Below are 19,627 nucleotides of genomic sequence, written 5' to 3' on the forward strand. Positions count from 1 at the left end.
ACCTATAAACTGTGGAGTAACAAGGCTACTGAGCTGATAGACAGCCTAGCAGATGGCTCAGAGATTACACTAAATCACCTCAGCTTGTCAGAAGTCAGGCTGGGTTACTGCAGGGACAGCATCTGTAAGAAACACCGAATGGGATCAGTTGTCTAAGTTCCTTGCTTGAAATTTCATTTTTCTTCACAGCATGAAACCTCTTCTTTCTTTTAGTATTGCTAGTACAAACACTTTGATTACAGTTCAAACAGATGTAGAAAGCAGCAAGTTTGGGACCAGCCTTTTGGTATCCTGGCTTTTGTAAGAATCATCACAGCAGATCTTTAGGTGTCTGCAAGACATAGATGATTTCCTCTGTGAGACAAGGCACTTACTCAGGCACTCTCGCTGCTGCTGCCCTACCCTTTAGCCATGTCTGGAGCTGTTGCTGCAGTCTCTCCCTGCCATAGAGTTGAGTGTTGTGATTTCACTAGCCTATGAAATATTAAATGGAAATTAAAGATGAAGTGACTAAATTAAGTTGAGCAGCTTGCTGCTATCCTTGTGTTGAACATCGCAAGTATGTAGTATTTGGTTCACATTATGATTATATGAAAATAGAAGAGTGTAATTTTCAAAAGGGATTAGCATGAGTGACCTCCTCTAAATGCTGACTAATGATGGCATTCTGCTGTGAAGGGAGAGAAGTCAGGGTGTCACTAACTTCAGTGAAAATACCGTGTATTTAGTAGTCAAAATCATGTTGCAGCTGAGCAAAGACAGGTCGATAAAGTAGGGCTTGAAAAATCTCACCCCAAAGTGTGGGTGATTATTAATCACAGTTTTGCTAAATATCCTTATTCACATCTTCAGCAAAGTGACTAAGGCAACAGATGCTTGTAAATCCTTCAGAATTTGCCACGTTTGTTTTTAATTTTTGAAATTTGCATTTCATTAATTTACATTTCATTTGAAATTACATTTATGTTTAATTTTGAAATTAACAAAAAAACCTTCACTACCCACCATACTACTGTAAAGATTTTATAGTTAGGATTTTTGATATCTCATTATTTGTATTCTCCTGCTGTTGTGCCTTTTTCACACAGTGCCATCAGCCGAATTCTTCTCAAGACCTGATGGAGAGGAATACATGATGGAGCTGGAAGGGATTCCAACCCTAAAAGCTATTTGAGGGAGAGTCTTCATGGATGTTTTTTGATATGATCATGACATCACAGTACAAAAGAATAACTGCCTTTCATAGAATCATAGAATAACTTGAGTTGGAAGGGATCTGTAAGGATCACTGAGTCCAACTCCTGGATACACACAGGACCACCCAAAAGTTAGACCATATGGCTGAGAGCACTGTTCAAATGCTTCTTGATCTCCAGCAGCTTGGGGCCCATAACTGCTGCCCTGGGCAGGCTGTTCCATACCCACTGCCCTCTGGTGCAGAACCTTTCCCTAACCCCCCAGCTGCCCCTCCCCTGACACAGCTCCATGCCGTTCCCTCGGGCCCTGTCGCTGTCACAGAGAGCAGAGCTCAGCGCTGCCGTCCGCTCCCTGTGAGGAGCTGCAGCCGCCATGAGGCCTCCTCTCAGCTCCTCTGCTCTGTGCTGAGCAAACCCAGGGACCTGAGCCACATCTCATATGTCTCTCCCTCATGACTCTTCACCATCTTTGTAGCCATCCTTTGGACGCTCTCCAATCCAATAGCTTTATGTCCTTTCTGTACTGTGGTGCCCAAACTACACACAGGCGAGGTTCAGCCACACCAGTGCAGTATGGAGTGGGACCCCCTTCCCTCGGCCGGTGGCAGTGCCATGCTTGATGCACCCTGCGGTGCTGTTGGCCTTCTTGTCAGCCTGGGCACACCACTGGCTCCAATGCTCTGCTTGCTGACCAAAACCTTCAAATCCCTTTCTATATATTGCAAAATCCTTAACCTAATAAAGGAAAAAAGCTAATAAACCTCATGTTAGACTTGTTTCCTTCTTTTTTTATGATTTAAGATTGATGGAAGAAAAAAACTCTTCAGGGAATTGTTGGAAATCTGTTGTTTTGCCACAAACATTAGGAATGCTGCTGTAGTGTCAGCCGTAAAGAGTCTTAAATGTTTAAAATACGTAGAGATACTAAAAAAGCAATTTTCCTCAGTTGTGCTAAATGAAAGCGCGTTGTACACATCATACAGCAGGTCATACTTTTAAGATAATCAATATGTTTTGCAAAAAAGAGCATACTAATTGAAAAACCTTTGCAAAATATAATAAGAATAGCTGTAGGATGCTAACAGAGCCCTTTTTTTTCCTTGATTTCCAGTCAGTTTCTATGCAGTGGATGGAGATTATTCACATCTCTATAGAGCAAGAGGAAGCAAACATTTCCTGATTCTAGAAGCATTTCTTTCCTATCCCCACAGATTGTACTCTGCTAAGCCAGGAAATAACTGCTCTTAAGAAAAACAAAATGGGTAGCTGAAAAATAATCTCACAAATCTTCTTCCTGTGTGTCACTTTACTATTCATTACAGTTTTGAAATCCTGTTTCCTTCTCAGTGTAAGGAATAGATACACTTGTGTAGAGTCAGAACACTATAAACCTATTCATAAAATACTGCTTTTTATCTGTTATGATGGATATTGTCCAAGAAACTAAGAAGGCATCTGTTCATACCTCTCTGATAAGAATTGTATGTGTCCTATATGCTAAGCATCTGCTCTTCTGAGGGTGGATAGCTGCAAGAGCTGATAGCATATCTGATTTTACGTCTGCTTTTGCCGCTTTTATTTACTTAGTGAAATCTGGAATTGTAACATACTGAGCCTGAAGAAGAAACTGTTTGTACCCAAGTAACACTGGTTTGCACCATGCTGATTTTGGTAACTGCATCAGTAATGATGATGATATATGATTTTATCCACTGATTCTTATTGAAAACACAGAAATGCAACATTTAAGTGAAGAGTCAATAAACAAGAAAGTTTTCTTGACCTTGCAAAGAATTAGCAGCTACATATAAGACTATTGAAAAGCCAAATATTTGATTTTTTTGTTGTTGGTTTTAGTACGTAGATCATAACTCATTTTAAAAATATATATTTTCATGAGAAGAAAAACTGTTATTCTAGAAATTTTCAAAGTGGAGCAAAACAGTAGTTGGTTTCCATCATAATGAACTCTAGTCTGCTTGGTGAGCTATTCTTTATTTCCTGAGTAAAACAATCAAAACAACGAGAGATACTTGGATATTCTGAAAATGCCAGCTCGCTCCTGAAGTACTGGAGAGTCAAAGGGACAACTAATAAAGAAAGGAACTATCCTTGTCAAAACCAGATGACCATTCAATAGAAGTGTCACCAAAGCAAAGCTTTAGCTTTAGTTTAGTTTAGGAAGTCCTGTTTTGTGCATGAGATTTATGGTCTGTTGCCTGAACCAGGGGACATGTAGCTGAGGTGATTAACCCAGTGCTTCAATATCTGAAGCTGCTATAGGAGTTCTTTATGAATTGGAGAAATTAGGCAAATCTAGAACAATTTTGAAGGATAACTTGCACTAAGCTACATCATTCATACCTATTAATTGTGCAAATGAAAGTAAGAACAGTATAAACATATATATATATATATATTTGCAATGGTAAATTACCCCCCAAAATGGCTGATCCAACTTTCAGTGGTAGGTAGTCATAATCTGGTGAGCAAATGTTTAGGTCTGGGAAGACCATACAGCAAGTGAGTGGTTCCAAAGAGTTTGTCAAAGAACAATGTGTCTCCTGACAGCAGAAACCAAAACATGAACAAAATATTCCTCTGATCTCTACTTCTACACTAGGGCATAAGTGTGGTTAAGAACTTAAAAATGAAAACCATCTGGCTATAGATTGTGCAACCTGTGGTTCTGTTCTTCAAACTCAGTATTCTTCTAAATGGAATAAGTTTCTTTATCAACTTTTAATAACAGAACATTTACTCATAATTAAATAGTAGGATTGTAGTAGACTATCACAAATAGTGATAGTATTGTATGTAAATATGTGTACTATTGTACACACATTTGTTTTCCGGAATTCCCTTTACCGGAAAAAAAAACCAAACAAACCCACAATCAAAAGTGCTTATCTTCCAAGCCTAAAAAGAAGCAAGAGTGTGAGGTTCGGTACACCGCTTTTCCACGGTGCAACAGAGCTGGAGGTGTGGGAGCCAGGTATAACCTTTTGTACTCTCAGACAATGCTCTGAGCATGTTTTTTGGATCCAGGAGGAAAGATTGCTGGGGTTGATTATGTTCCTGTGGCTGTTATGTTGGCTTGGAAATGCCCTGAACATTGGAAGAGCAGTGAGGTATGGGAGCCAGCTGCACCAAGTCAGCTCTTGCTGGCAACTCCCATGACTCTTTTCTCAGTTATGGGGAATTTGTTTTCTTGATACCACCTGGAGCAGAGAGGCTGAGAACTGCAGCATAGGTGAGGCTTTCCCATAGACTGCTCAGCTTTCTCTTCTGTAGATCTCAGTGAAAATGAACTGGTTGGGCTTCCACATATACTGCAGGTATGGTACAGAACATGGTACAGACTTGGCTGCGAGGTCCTTAATTTTATGTAAATTTTATTTTTTAATTTTTGCTATTAAAAATAGGATATTCTGGGTTTGGGAACGTGGGGATGCTTGCTTAAAAGTTCACTGATTTGGATATTTGTTGCTTGTATGCATTTGGGGCCATACAGAAAGATAATATTCAGTTTCAAGAATGGATTACGTTTCAAGTGTATGCATCTTTTTTATTACAATTAGTATAAAGCAATTTTTTTTTCAAGTATTTGTCCCATTGGTTTTACCTGTTTTGTTCTAGTTATTAAGTAAGGCTTATTTTGATGCAGATGCATGCAGCAGCTGACATGTATTTTAGCATTAACTGATCTGCCTTCCCACATGGCCCTGCCGGCCCTCTCATGCCTTTGGGTCACCTGGTGAGGACGTTGGCTGCTCCCCAAAATCTTTGTGCTGAGCCAGGTCCTCGTTCCTTTCACAATTCCACCTTATAGTGAGTTCATGTACTCAGAGCCACTTATATGTTATGAAATCTGTGCCTGGCTTTACCACCTGATTCTGACTCTTAAAAATAGAGAGTGTTCTGTGAAGAGCAGTGATAAGATGCTAAGATTTAAAATAAACACAAAAACTTTACAGCATTGTTTCTGCATTACAGAGGCCTTCTGACAGTGCTACAGTAACATGGGGGAGAACAGGAGCATCTCTAGGAATGCTCTTTCTACAGCAGGACTGGGCTTCTACAAAGAGAGAGAAAGCGCAGCCCATGTTCATCATGGGTTGGAGGAGCTAAGCAGCTCTAAATGGCAAGGGCTTACCAGAAGAGCAGAGATCCTTTTGGCATGTTAGGGACAAGTCACAGCCAGGTGGTAGAAAAACCTTCATGGTTGGAAAATACTGTAAAGGGAAATACTGAGCTTGGTGGAATGAGGTGTGTTAAGCTGTAGACAAAGATTTAAACAATTCCAGACAATCCCTGTCTGGCCTTTCACAGCCTGTTCTTACTGTACCTCCCCTAATGCACACATAGATAAGTTCTTTCAACACACAAAGTAGCACTTGTGGCAGAGCCTTCAAGCTGCTTTGTTCCCATTCCTTGCCATGCTCCTGATGGCACCTTTTCACCCTCATGTCACAAGTGCGTTCATTGTGCTAGCAAATGTACAAAGGGGGAAAAATAAACACTTGTTTAGTTTGATTGGTGTACAGAGTTTTTTCAAGACCCTTTTCTTTCATCCTCCATCATTGACATTGCCAAAATTATACTTCAGAGATGTTTTAAGTATCCATAAAGTATTCCTAGCTATATGTAATAGATCTTGTTACTTGTACTGCCTTTGATCATGTTACTGAACAGTGCGATTTTGAAAAGTACGTATAGATTTTTTGCTTCAAGCTTTCCACTTTAAAAGTATCTAAGTCAAAGATATGTCACTATATTTTGAGGTTCACGTTGCCTGGCAGTAATTGTTAGAGCATATGGGCTGGTGGAGTTATCCTTTCATTTCTGCACAGAGTTTGTAATAAACAGAGGTGAACGTTGTCCTGTTAAGTAGCAATACTGCATATCTCTCTAACTTGGCTTTCAGACAAGTCTCTCCTTGATCTCCTATCCAAATATACATTTGTCATGATTTTCTGTACCATAGATAGCTATTACATGAGTACACAGCTTGTTATTGAACATAGCCCCTTTAATCCCATAATAATTCACCCTGGTGATTATTTGCCTGCCTCTTACCTTTCTATCTTTTTTTTCTTTTCATTAATTGATGCTAGTACAAGTGCTGTACCAATGAAAAAGAGAAAAGAGATGCAAAGCTGAGAACATCTTTCTATCTCCAAAACTTTTTGTTGCTATTGAATACATGAATTTACCCTTTCACTGAAATTGATGTTATTTTGGGAGAAAAAGGAACTTGCTTAGTAGATAATACCTAGTTGTTTGTCACCAGCCAGATTAGCAGAGTTATTTCTCAAGATTGGCAGTAAATTAAGAAGAAAGTTTGTTTTCAGTTGCCTTAAAGGAGAGGAAATGAACAGCCACCAGTCATAATGAAAATGGTTCTGCCCACTACGAGAGATGTGCCCTGCCTTCAGCAACAGTTCTCATCAAGCATGCAGGAGGGCTCTGGAGCAACAGGGCAGCAGCACCAGTGGAGTGCCTAGGATGGCTACATGTGCTCAAGCTCTGAGAGGAGCGGCAAGACCTCTAACATCATTGACACCTTTGGAATATAACTCTTCTTGCTTGCTGTATTCCTTTTTGTAAGCAGCCAGTATGTTTTAGTTTGGAGCGTGACTTTGATGCATTCTGTAGGTCATTGATTTCTGGTAGATCTCAATTGCAGTTGCACTAGCAGATGAGCGGTTGAATGCAGGAGACTGTGTTAGCAGTAATACTAGGATTGCAGAATTTAGGAGGAAGGAAGTAGGTGTTCATGATAGTCATCATTTGGAGGAAGCAATTATGAGGAACTGCAAAGAGTAATTTTCCCTGATATCAGACCACATGTTGGAAGCAAGGAAGGGGTGTTCCCCTCAGGTCAGGTTCAGGTGGAGCAAACTGCATTTCTGTGCTTCATGGGGATTGGAGAGCTATCACCTGGAAGGAGTATTTACTGGGAACATCACAGGAAAAACTGTGGTGATGGGTGCCATTGTTACATTGCTTCTCTAGTGCATTCCTAGTCTCACTCTTCTGACACTTCTTGGCTGCCTTCCATGGCAGCTGGTTCTCTGCAAGAGCCATGCTATCTAGGCCAGTGAATTAGATCACCAGTGGTCTTGCACACTGGAAGACAATCCTTTGGGATAGGTGTAAGGAACGGGCATGCAGACAGATGTTTAGGTGCTGTTGGCTGGTAAGCATCAGTATCTGGGCCGGCACTGTCCAAAGCCAGCCCCTGATTGCCCTCAGTCACCAAATTGGTTGAGGACTACAGCTGTTTTATTTACATAGATACTCAATAATATATTCTTCACCACCACTTTCTATGCTTTCAAGACCTGAAACAGTAGTAGAGATGAGATTACCCTTCATTTTGTTTTTTATTTGCATGTATGTTTTCCTCAAAGGTTTTATAACTTTTTGCATTAAAACAATGGGAAAGCTGGTAGGATACGAAGAATGCTGGCATCAGATCTAGTGCTGGGTGCAAGTGCTGGCACGTAAGAATTTAGCAGATCTTGAAGATTCCTCTTCCTGAACAGTTTGCTTCTCTTGTGTTTACAATGCATACGTTTACTCTGCACTCACAGGAAAAATTTGGAGAAAGTTCAGAAATTTGAACTCAGGGTTTAAGATCTCATATGGAATGACTCACTTGGGAAATAACTGCTACTAATAAGGAAATGTATGCTACAGTTATTCGGCAAATTTTCTGTTGCTTTACTACAGCTTCTAGCATGGTATATTTAAGTATATGCAGTTTTTCATCAACTCTCACCCATTTTTGGACTATAGATGGATAGTTCTATGTTATGTCAGTGTAGGTGTTCACAGTTCCAAATACAATAAGGAAACTCACGTCTAGTGGATAGTGCCCCAGATTTACTCCACTGGAGCCAGTTGAAGTCCTACAGTAACTCATTGGCCTGAAACTGGTCATGAAAGTTGAAAAATCTATTTAATTGTTCTTTAGGAGGAAAGCACTTTGTAGATAGGCTTCACCCTTAAAAAGCTATAACTTTAGAAGTAAACAGCTATTGGAGCGCTCTTATGTATCTAAGTATAACTTTATTTATTGGACTTCCTGCATATTTTGAAGAACTTTTAAGACTAATACAGCCTCTGTGGAGATTAAGTCAATCATCTTTTGAAATAATGTCTTTTGGAAATGCTACTCAATAACTGCCACTCTGATGAATTTATATGTAGCAAGTGAGCTGGCAAAACTTAATTCTTCCCCAAATTCAACTTTCTTCTGCTGATAACATTTCTAATACTTTTCAGTTCATTTTTGGTTCTTACACAGTGATACAGAACCTCTTGGCACACAGTGCTTGGGTCTACCTACTGATGTAATGTTACCTTGTGTTTTCTCATGTGGAAACAAAGTCATGTTTCATTCTTCCTCTCTTATATACTAACAGTATTGTGTCAAATGCAGTTCAAAGGCAAACAGAGGACCCTGTGGTAAGGAACTTGGGAACTTGTGCTCAGTTTCTGATTCAGCTGCTGCTTTGCTCTGTAATGAGTGTCTCTATGCCAGTAGAACTACATTATCTTTTATTTTTTAATCAAAAGTGAGATTTGATTTCCAGTGAAAATTGCAAGTTTTCACCAAATGCATCAAGTTCTACTCAGAGTCAAAAGAGATATTAGTGGCAAACTTTGCAGGGCGCTTCAGAAACAGCAGTCATTCCTATAGCGGAGATTTCTGTACATCCGTTTACTTAATTTTGTCTTAGTTTTCTGGATGCTCACCTTTGGGCTGTATAGCAGATTGGTGCCTGGGCTGCTAAGCTATTGAAAGGATGCAAACAGGCAATGAATGTCTTTTTCTTTACAAAAAGAAAATTGAAACTTTCCTGATGGATGTTTTGCTTTTAGTTGAAATTGTTTACATTTCAATTTTCCATTTTAAACACACAGAAAATTTTTTATCAGCTCTCCTGATCAGCTTTTGGAAATCTGATTCATACATGTCACTATCCCAGAAGAGGGGTTTTCATTGGTTTGGGTTTGAATCAGTAATTTAAAAAAAAAAAGAATTTTTTGTGAACTGTATTATCAGAACTAGCACTGACAAGATCGTTTCTTGTCTGCTTTATCTGGTACGTATACTGACAGCGAGAGCTTATCCCTAAAATATGGTTTCTTGTGCCTACCAGGATTTTACCAGAATAGTATGTTTTCTTTAAAGCACTTTTTCTTGGGCTTGTTTTATGATTCTGCTGTGCTACTGGGAACTCAAGGAAAGTTGCCCATCCCTGGAGGTGCTCAAGGCCAGGCTGGATGGGGCCCTGGGCAGCCTGATCTGGTGAGTGGCAGCCAGCCCATGGCAGGGGGTTGGGACTGGGTGATTTTTAAGGTCCCTTCCAACCCAAGACATTCTGTGATTATACAAGAGAAGGGCACGATCACAGTTGAAATAGTTGATCATTTTTGTTGCTTCTGTCTACTTATGAGTTTTCATTAAATAAACATAAAATGTATATACCGTTGCAACTTATTGAAGGTAAGCACAATGAAACAATGTGAATGGGATGTCTTCTGTAATAGAACTTTTTTTTTCTTGTTTATGTGTTTCTTTACAATATGTATAATACTTTCTAGGTATGGGAAAATTGTATCCACGAAGGCTATTTTGGATAAGACAACGAACAAATGCAAAGGTATGTTTGCCTTTATGTTACATTCACCGGATTGATTGATTGATTTTATAAAATTGACTATTTAATAATTGACTAATTAATTGATTTTATGCAATAAACCGGTGTTGTATTTTAAGTGCTTTTAATTTCCTTTCTCCAGTCGTGCTTGTAAACCAGGCTTCTTGTTGCCCATGGTCAGCGTGCTCAGTACATTTGTTTCCAGCAGAGCTGGCAGCCCGCCCGTGTCAGTGGTGCAGCCAGCCCTGGGTGAAGCGGACACGCACACTGCTGGCTGCCACTCGGCCCCTGTTTGAAACACAAAAATGGACTTAAAAGCAGCTTTTCTCCTTTAGCCTGGAGAAACCAGAGAGGCTTACAGCAGACCATTCGATTGTACTAAGCATCTGAAAAAATTATATATTGTGGAAATCAGCTCTGCTAATTCGAACAGTTTAAAGCAGCAGTTAATTACATGTTCCAGTAGTGTAATTATGTTTAGCTATATGCTAGTCAATGTGTTGGGAGCAAAGAGGGGGTTCATTTTCACCTAAGTAATTGCAGCTGGAAAAAATACAAAACCTCCTTTAGATAAGCTGGGTATGTCCGTTCACTGATCTGCACCACTCACTGCAATTGCAGTGAGATGTAATCTCATATGCATGGTGGGAGGTGTGGCAGCAGACACTGAAATATCAGATTGCAGACTTCTTTTTTTTTTTTTTTTTTACAATTAAGAAGATAATTTCTAAGCAAATTGAAGAATTGAGTCAGATGATTTAGCAATGTTAATGAGCGTAAAGCTCATGAATGAGCGTAAAGCTGGTAGGTAGAGGCAGGAGAGGAGAATTTATCATTAATCAAGTCTTGTTTTTTTGTGGAGGAAACAGTGCAGCAGCTCCTGTACATAGCTCCCTGGGTCCCCACCTTAAGCTGTTAATGGGGGACTGACAGTGCAGAAGCCAAAATTTCTAGAAGTTTTTTCCTCATCTTATATGCAGATGTCATCCGTGCGTGCTGTGTCTAGGCAATAGTGGTTACCCTTTTCATTTATTTCTATCCATTGGTACCGATGACAACAGCTAACTGATTTTGTCTGCCCGTTCCCCCAGTTCCTGATGACTTCAGGAGCTCTGCCAGCAATACTGCTTCTGATCCTGACTCTTCAAAGATTTAAGCACAGAAATTCTCACATTAATATTTTAAGAGGTTTTAGCTGACTTTTCCAATACAGATTTGAAATCTCATCAGTGTGAAGCAGTAACTAACAGTCTATTGTAACAATGTATGGCAAGTTGAAGCTACTGGGAAGCTCACTCCATGTCTTCAGAGTTGCAGTGGGAATATGAGTAGGCAGAATGCAGAGATGTAACTGGAATTTAATCAAGAGATTGACAGCATCTCTGGCTCTTGCCAAAAAAAAGCATACCATGGGATTTAAACTTACTGGAGCAATGAGCAATTGAGTTTACGTATCATCGAAAAGATGGCAAAGCCAGCTCTGATGGCATGCTTGGTGTCAGTATGTAACTCCATCTATGTTGCACCCTGCAGTGTGGTGGTAGTGATAACCTATGCTAGCGTGGGTATGGAAAGCTAGTCCTGCCTTGGCAGCCCAAAACTTGATATGAGCTAATTCACTCTGTTTCATGTCAAAATTTAACAGTCCACAACACCACATGTTACACAGAACAATATGCTGCTTTCTTCAGCTTCTTGGCAGGTTAAATAAGCTTGCTCTGATGTACAAGGCTGCTCTAGTTGTTTTTCCCAAGTTAAGGGCTTTAAAGCTGGCTCAGTAATATCTTTACACAACCTTTTTGTCCTCAGTATAGACATATTGTAAGAGGATATTGTTACCATCTGAAGAAATGATTGAATTTTCTACTCCTCTAGAGTTTCTTGTTTTTTTTTTTTGTTTTTTTTTATCCCAGTTTAGACATTGGAGAGGGATTTTTTTTAATATAGTTCATTGGTGGGAAGGAGGGGTGCTGAAAAATACAGAATGAGGCTTGCAGTAAGGGAAGTAGCTTCCAAACCCCGATAATCTTTTTGGGATTAAAAATCCCAGTCTGTAGCCACCAAGGCATATTGCTGTTCAAATATGTTGGAATCTATTAGCTGTATATTGTTCAGAAAAAGAAAAAAAAATGTTGCATATATATGGAAATTGTGTAATTAAATTCAGTTTTATATTAACATTGAAATATTGCATCATGTGACATAGAAAAATATCTTTTTTACGTTCTGTTTTCAATAACAACAGTAGGAAAAACTCATTTGATTTCACTGAAGGTGGGTTTTCACTCACTTTCTAGTTTAACTGTCCTTTATGTATATACAGTGAAGAAGCTGGATTAGGGTGCAGTAGATATGCATCTGCTAAACTAACCTGCTCTCCCCCTTCTGAGTAAATGACCTGTAACGTAAAGGCTTATTGGTCACTTATTCAAACCAGACTAAGAATTTAGTTCAGAAAAATTAACAAGTTATGCTTTACTTGGTGAACTTTATGAAATAAATTTATTATGTCACATCTGCTCTTCCTGGTTATGTACCAGATAACTCAAAACAAAGCACCATACTATTAGAATTGGACAAAATCCTGATAATGAGTGAGCATGGAAATTGATTTGTTCCGCTATAGTCGGCCTCCGTCATCACAAGGTGGAAGGACTTTGGTGGGTAGTTTTTCTGGGAACTACATGAAGAACTTTGGAGCTTAAGTTGGCCTCTTCACCAACAGGAAAACTATATTAAATAACCATGCTAGCAGCATATGAACTCTTTGATGAAAAGCTGGTTACTACCTTGTTGATGAAATATGCAATCTGAAGAGAAACCAGAGTGTTTTATATTTCAGGTTATGGTTTTGTTGACTTCGACAGCCCAGCAGCTGCTCAGAAGGCAGTTTCTGCTTTAAAGGCTAGTGGAGTCCAGGCACAAATGGCAAAGGTGAGTTAAATTAACTGGCTAATTTTTGCGATGGTTTGTTAAAAAGAACAAGCTTGTACCTTAGCAGAGCATTGGCAGTGTGAATTCTCAGGTTGCAAGACCTTTATGGAGAGCACGGTTCTCAAGCCACAAGGTAACAAAATGGGAGCTTTCAACTGACATATCCCAAGTCTGCTCAACTAATGAAATAAAGAAAAAAGAGTCTGCTAAGTTCTCCGAATGTGTTTGGTTGGATTTATCACTATTTTTATTTATACTGTCTTTCCATTTGCTTAATGGAAAGAGAGATTACGAATATTATGTAAGAACTCCAGAATGCTTACTGGGTTAAATTCGTCATGCTAATTTCTGGAAAAACTGGCTAGCTTCAGCAGCTTTCAGCACATGGGTGTGAGAGGTTATATGCATCTTTTAATTGTTGCTACTGAGGTTAACAGCCTTGCAATTTGGGGGGTGAATTTTTAAGTACAACATGGCAAACTTTAACCTTGGACTTTGTTTTCAACATTTTAAATGTATTTTGCATTAATAGAAATAAAATATAAATCCGTGCTAGGAATTTCTTGAAATTCCTAGCCAACTCTTTGACAGCCTATTCTGCATCAGGGCAAAATCAAGTATTACTAAAATTAAAGAAATATGATCTTTCTTCTTTTTCTCATTTTTACGGATCTCTGGTCTCTGTATTGAGTTATTACTTAACATAATCTTCAGAGCAGAGCTCTCTCTCTTCAGGATAAGCTTTGTAAATCTATAAAATCAGGGAGATGATACATTAATAATGGTTCTGTCATATGGTGGTCTTAGGTCGGATGGCCAGTTTCCAACAGAATGCCATAGCCACCACTACAAATTTATTCAATAAAGAAAATATTTCCAACATAATCTGTTCGTGTAATTTGTGGTACCTCTTAAAGTAAATTCTTTAGAGTTTGAAAATTATATTCCAATTAAATAAAAATATTCCAGTAATTAAACAGTAAGCGTAGAGCCTTTTTTTATATAATAGTCCATAGCAGATCTAGCAAATCTTTTGTAGTTATCCATTAGATGCAGATTTTTTTCAGATGAGATATTTTCCACAGCTTCTCAGCTGAGGAGAACAGTTAAGCTAACAACATAAAATGTCTTTGGATGGGTTCCAGGGCAACAAAATGGAAACCATATGTTTCATACTTAATGCATGTTTCACTGCAGCCATGATACAAACATACATACTTATCGAAAAACACCAGACTTTTCTTTTCATAGTATTTTATGTGTGTTTAATAAATAACTTTTAATTAATCTTTAGTTTTTAGGTAATCACTTTAAAATATATGCTAGATTTCTCAGAGCCTCTGTCTGCTGTCTTACAAATACAATATGGAGGTAGGAGGAGAGAAAAGAAAGTACAAGTCAAGTACATTCATTTTGCTAATAAAGATTTTAGCTGATTTAGTTGTCTGCTTGACTTCAGTAGGTGAAACTTTAATAATTCGCTAAAATAATCTAATGAATAGTTTCTTAGTTTTTCCCATATATTTTTTTTGGATCGTTTCCTCCTCTAGTTACTTGCAAAATTGCTAGTATTTCTTTCTGTTAGCATTAATGAAAAAACATGTGTCATAATACTTTACAGTTTTGATTGATTTTCTGACACTTTGAGTCTGTCAAGCCTGCTGACCTGTGGGAAATCTATAACTATAAAGTTGACATCACAGTGAAACTTGTTATTCTACTTTTTAGCATGGTGAGAGTGATTGAATTACAAATTTAGAAAAAGAAAGAGAGAAAAAAAGAAAAGCAGCAACAATAAATAGTGCTACAACAGTCACAAGTGATGGAGAGTTAGAGTGCTTTGATATGTTGTCTATCTATTTTGAGCCATTGAAATTTTGGTGGGAGGAAGAGGAAGGGACAAACAGTGCTGCTCTCCTTTTGTCTGAAACGTCGTATCTCCACTTGGATGTGCCAAGCAGAGAATCAGCAGCCACTTCCAGTTGTTTCGGCAAGATTGAAGATCAGACTCTTCATTTGCATTACACTGTATAAAAGTGTGCTTATGAATGTGTATTTGATATTACCCTACAAAGGGTAGGCACTAGAAAGCCAGTGCTATAGAGCAGTCATGTTGCAGGGAAACTGTTTAATCTGGCATTAGCCTGAATGTCACATGGAAAGATCTGGAGAACATTTTGCCATCTGTGTGCCGATGGATTTCCTTACTAACCAGTGCAACTGCTTCAGTTATAGAGATGTGTGCCTGTCAGCTGGGTTTGGGCAAGCATCGCTACACTGCACCCATGGCCATCAGTAGCACCCCTCCTACCTAGGTTTTCACGTCCTCCTCTTGGATTGCAGATGAAATGGAAGGAAAAAATGTACTGTTGAAGCCGTGTCCTGAATCTGGCTGCTATGAATCCCTTTTTGCAGTGTCATACTATAACTACATACAGATAAATTAAAAATTATTCTTTTCAACAAGGTCATATACAAATCCCAGTTTAGTAGAAACTGTCCAGATCATACTTCTCAAAACTTCTGTTGTTTGCCTTGTACAGATAACTTCAAATATTGACTCTGAATTTTTTCTGTGCTCTGGGTAAGCTCATGTTGTACTCTGCTGTCTTCTTCCAATCTGATCTGACTTTTGGCTATTGCTGGGCAGACGTGGAGGGCTTGGGGCCTGAGACACAGCTTCAAGCCACATCCTGAGATGAGGGTCACTGTGGGGAGCTGGCCACGTTCTGAGAGATGTCATGATGATAGTGCCGATTAAGGAACTGAGTGTTAGAGCATTGCTCAAGAAACATTATGTCTTCAATTATTCAGCCCTTTCAGAGATCTGGATTTGGAAAACTTTGCTAAGACAATTACACTTAAGCAACTTGGGAAGTTTTTTTGCTGCGTGCTGGTTAACTGTATCTTCTGGTGACAGCTGAAATTGAAATTCCTGTTGGTCAGGCAATTCTGAGAGCTTACAGAAGATATTTTTGCAGTACCAGGGGATGGGAGTAGCTTTCTGACTGAAAATTAAAACAGAGGTGATGAGCAGTTCCCCCTTTTCCTCATTTTCATTGGTGCATTTCCAGCATTCGGTCTTGTTGATTTCTTTTCCAGTCCATAGCAGCAGCTATGGAAGGGGATGAGGAGATGATGTGAGCAGTAGTGGTTGGCAGTTTGTTTTAGGACACAGTTCAGAAACAACCGTTTATCTCCTACTCTAGAGATGAGGTATGGAAGGAGCAGATGCATGTCTTGCAAGAGTACTGTTATTTCTAAGCTAGTCTGAAACTGACTGAGAGTCAGTTTTAGTTTATTTTGGTTCATTTTAATTTCTTCTTGAAGTTTCTTTTATTAGTTTATTGTTCTTGCTCCTAGAGGAGGGCTTCAATAATAGACCAATAATAATAAGTTCAGAAATGATTGTTCAGAGCTATGCTTTCTTAAATAACATTAGTAGTAGAATTGAACAGCTCTCATTTTCATAGTTAGGTTTGTTCTTTTATTATAATTGTGCTTCTGAGTACCTCCACTTTCATGAATTGATGAAAAAATGGGATCTAAGGTTTATTCAGCAATCTTCTGTTACTAAAGAATGATGAAAGAAAAAGATTATTATTATTTTTGTTAAAACTCTTCATAGTTGTTTGCATTCTGTACCTTCCAAGGGATGTGGAGTTTGGGCACATGCTGACTTGAGGAATGCTTAGAAGAAAATTCTGTAGAAATGGTATTTTAAAATGAGACCATTAAAGTAACAAATCATGTATTGAAAACTAGTGAGGATGCTTGAAAATGTTTGACCAAATCCCAGGTAATCGTAAGTTTGAGAGAGAGCTATGAAAATATATAGCTCAGGATATACTTGAAATCCTGCTATTGTAGGGTTTACTCAACTAAGATTTCGTTGCACCTCGCATCTTTTCCTAAATAAACTCCCGCCCCAAATACTTGTTTCACTAGGATCAGTACAGACAATATCATGAAGAAACACTACTGATCTATGTTAGAAAAGTTGTTATGGATGCTATAAGGGTGAAATCTTATTACTTGAGAATTTTCTCTCTTCTCTCCCCTCTCCATCCCAAAGGTAAAATCAATGAAATAATTGTAGGATTATGCACTACTCAGAACAGATAGCAAATGACTTGGTATAGGAAAGTAGGTGCACATAGAAGATCTACTTGGCTTATTGGTATGTTGGCATTTTGAATGGCAATTTTAAAACCTGAGAGTCTTTAAGGGGTATTTTAGAGACAGTAAATTCTGAAAGTTACAGACACGTGAGTAACCCAATTCCTTGTAAGTTTTTGACCTTGAACTTAACTTACGGCATCTGTGCCAGTGTTAAGAGATTTTCTCCCATTGAATGGTATTCAGCTGTGTTTAGCTCTCTGCTCCAGAAGTAACTGTTTCAGATTGTTGGAAAAGTGACTCTTTTATCAAGAAAACTGAATTCAGTCCTTCTTCATGTGAACCAGTATGTAAAGGGTAAAAAAAAAAAAAAAAAAAAGAACTGAATAAGAAAGTTTTATAAAAAGCATAGTTTTTGACATCTTTCTGTCTAGGAAACTTACTCCAGGAGTATGATTGTGTTTGTAGCCTAGATAAAGACAGATGAGAATATCTGAATCATGCTGATGACGTTGTAGAGATATTATGAGCTAGCTAGAATACCAGCTTGGCTGTAGCAGCTCATAGCTCATTGAGTGATATATAACTTACTTCTTGGCATGACAGTTAGACTTGCGTAGGTATATTGTCTATCTCAGGGTGAGTATATTGATTCCTGAGATAATATAATGAAAGGCTTACAGCTATTTCATTTGTATTGCATATGGAGTTACTCCTTTTAGCAGAGATTTTGTCATCCTTCTTGGGCATCACTGGAACCATTACCACACAGTCCAGTGCTCTTGCAAATGTATTTCATCCTGGTCATTAACATTAGTGGGTTCTCCTCCCTTCAACATAATGTGACCATCTGAAGCCAATACAATTCTTACAGACTCAATGATCCTGATACCCTCAATTTTCTTAAAGACCTCGTCTTCCTGTCTCCTCTATTCTCTTTCTGTGTTCATGAGATTTTTAGTTCTTCTCTGTGTGGAACTTTGCTATGCTGTTGGAGTGATATTCAGTCTTTTCCAGTTTGTATTTTCCTTTTTTTTTTTTTTTTCTACAGAAGCACAAACTTATTTTTGGTTAATATGTGTCACTTCTAACAGAATCCATGCAAGTAGTCCATGGACTTGGAGGATTTCTGAGGACAGTGACGTTTGTTAATTTGAGCCAAGGATTGTTGTTCCATCTACTAATGTGCATTTTCGGGGAAAGAGTCATTGTTTATTCATTGAAAGATTTCCCCACAGTCACACATTATTAGGAGTTAGGGATTCAGATTCAAAATTTTATACTTTCTTCTTTAAAGTCTTCCTTCCTTCCACTGGAGCAAGTAAGTATACTCATGCTTATTGCATTAGATCTCACATTAACAAATCATTTCCCTTATTTTAGGCATGCACAATTTTCCCTTATTGCAGTCATGCGCAAAAAATATGCACACCTTTGGAGCATTTTCTTAGTCAAGTTGTGTTAGCAGATGCCCATGATGACAACACAAAATAAGTTTTACCAGCATATACCAACTATTCCACCACTCTTGAGAAACTGTTTATATTTTCTGGAGAGGTCTCTTGACCCTCAAAGCAACGCACCAAACTTTCTCTTAAATGTAGAAGTGTTTTTTTTAGTGTGTTATAAATGTTTGCCTTTTGTCTGATCTCATGTTGATGCACCAGAACTCAGAGATGACATAAACTTGTCACCTTTATATTCTTTACTAATGGTTGAAAGGCAGAACTGTGAAGCACTCCCCATAGGTGGGTAGCTATATCTTTGTTTCCAGTTAAGTCCAATGCAAGAACATTTTTGTATTCTAAACTGAACTTGAGATGTCTTTTTTCCAAAGGTGTTTGGAAAAGTTGAACTGTTGCACTAAATAAAGTGTGAATTGCACAGCAGCTATGTTTTTTGAGGAAGAGAAGGCCTGCTTAGTCACTTGTCCTCATCTCTTGAACAGAAGTCAAGGCTGTTCCACAGCTATTAAACATAATGCATTACGGGTAGTCTTTCACATCACTGATGGGGAAAATGGTTTTAAGTTAGCAAGAATGAGAAACAGCTAACTTTTATGACTTTTAATAATGTATTACTTTTTGTACTTGTCTTCACTGTGGCAACCTTCTGGAGAATTAAATCAGTTTTTGTTCCTGCAGAGTAAAGTAATAAAATAAATTTAGGTTACCATGGTAGCTTGTGCACTTAATCCAACTAGCAAAGGTGGGCATATTGCTGTAGTTTTTATTCTGCATCTGGGTTTCTGAATGCCAAAGAAAAGATGACAGGCAAACAGGAGATAAGCAGGTTTCTACAGGAGTTTTTAGAAACTCTCTTGTAAGAGGAGTTTTCTTTTTACCTAGTTTGTGGTACCTCCTGTAGGCAAGAGTATTAAATCCTATGGTTATAGACTGTCTTAAGTAAATATAATCAGTTTCTCCCCATTTGTGTACCGAATTTTCAGTTAGCTACAATAGAAAGCTAGAAGGTAGTCCTTTTAAATATATTGGTCTTTTCTGCAAATTCCATGTTCTCAAAAATCATTTTACAATAAATTGAAAGCAAGTCAAATTTTGCTAAATGCCTGTCATTTCAGGAATTGCATTTGCATTAAACAAGACAGTTAAGAGCCACTTCCCTTGAGTATACAGCTTCAGCTCACAAAAGTCTTACCTCACCGGCCAAGTAGTGCTGTGATTTGTTCAGCCCAGGCTTGAA

General features: G+C 38.4%; 1 protein-coding gene across 3 annotated transcripts in view; it reads left to right on the top strand.

Moving 5' to 3' along the window:
• Nucleotides 1-19,627, top strand: part of RBMS1 (RNA binding motif single stranded interacting protein 1) — a 138,960-nt gene that overhangs the window by 93,089 nt on the left and 26,244 nt on the right. For all 3 annotated transcript variants that reach the window (XM_021397677.1, XM_021397678.1, XM_021397679.1), the window contains exons 3-4: nucleotides 9,816-9,874; nucleotides 12,714-12,805. In XM_021397677.1, coding sequence (XP_021253352.1) covers nucleotides 9,816-9,874; nucleotides 12,714-12,805 — 151 coding nt within the window. The remainder of the gene's footprint in view (nucleotides 1-9,815; nucleotides 9,875-12,713; nucleotides 12,806-19,627) is intronic.

Source organism: Numida meleagris, chromosome 5 (assembly GCF_002078875.1).
Source record: "Numida meleagris isolate 19003 breed g44 Domestic line chromosome 5, NumMel1.0, whole genome shotgun sequence".
In the NCBI taxonomy this organism is placed as follows: domain Eukaryota; kingdom Metazoa; phylum Chordata; class Aves; order Galliformes; family Numididae; genus Numida; species Numida meleagris.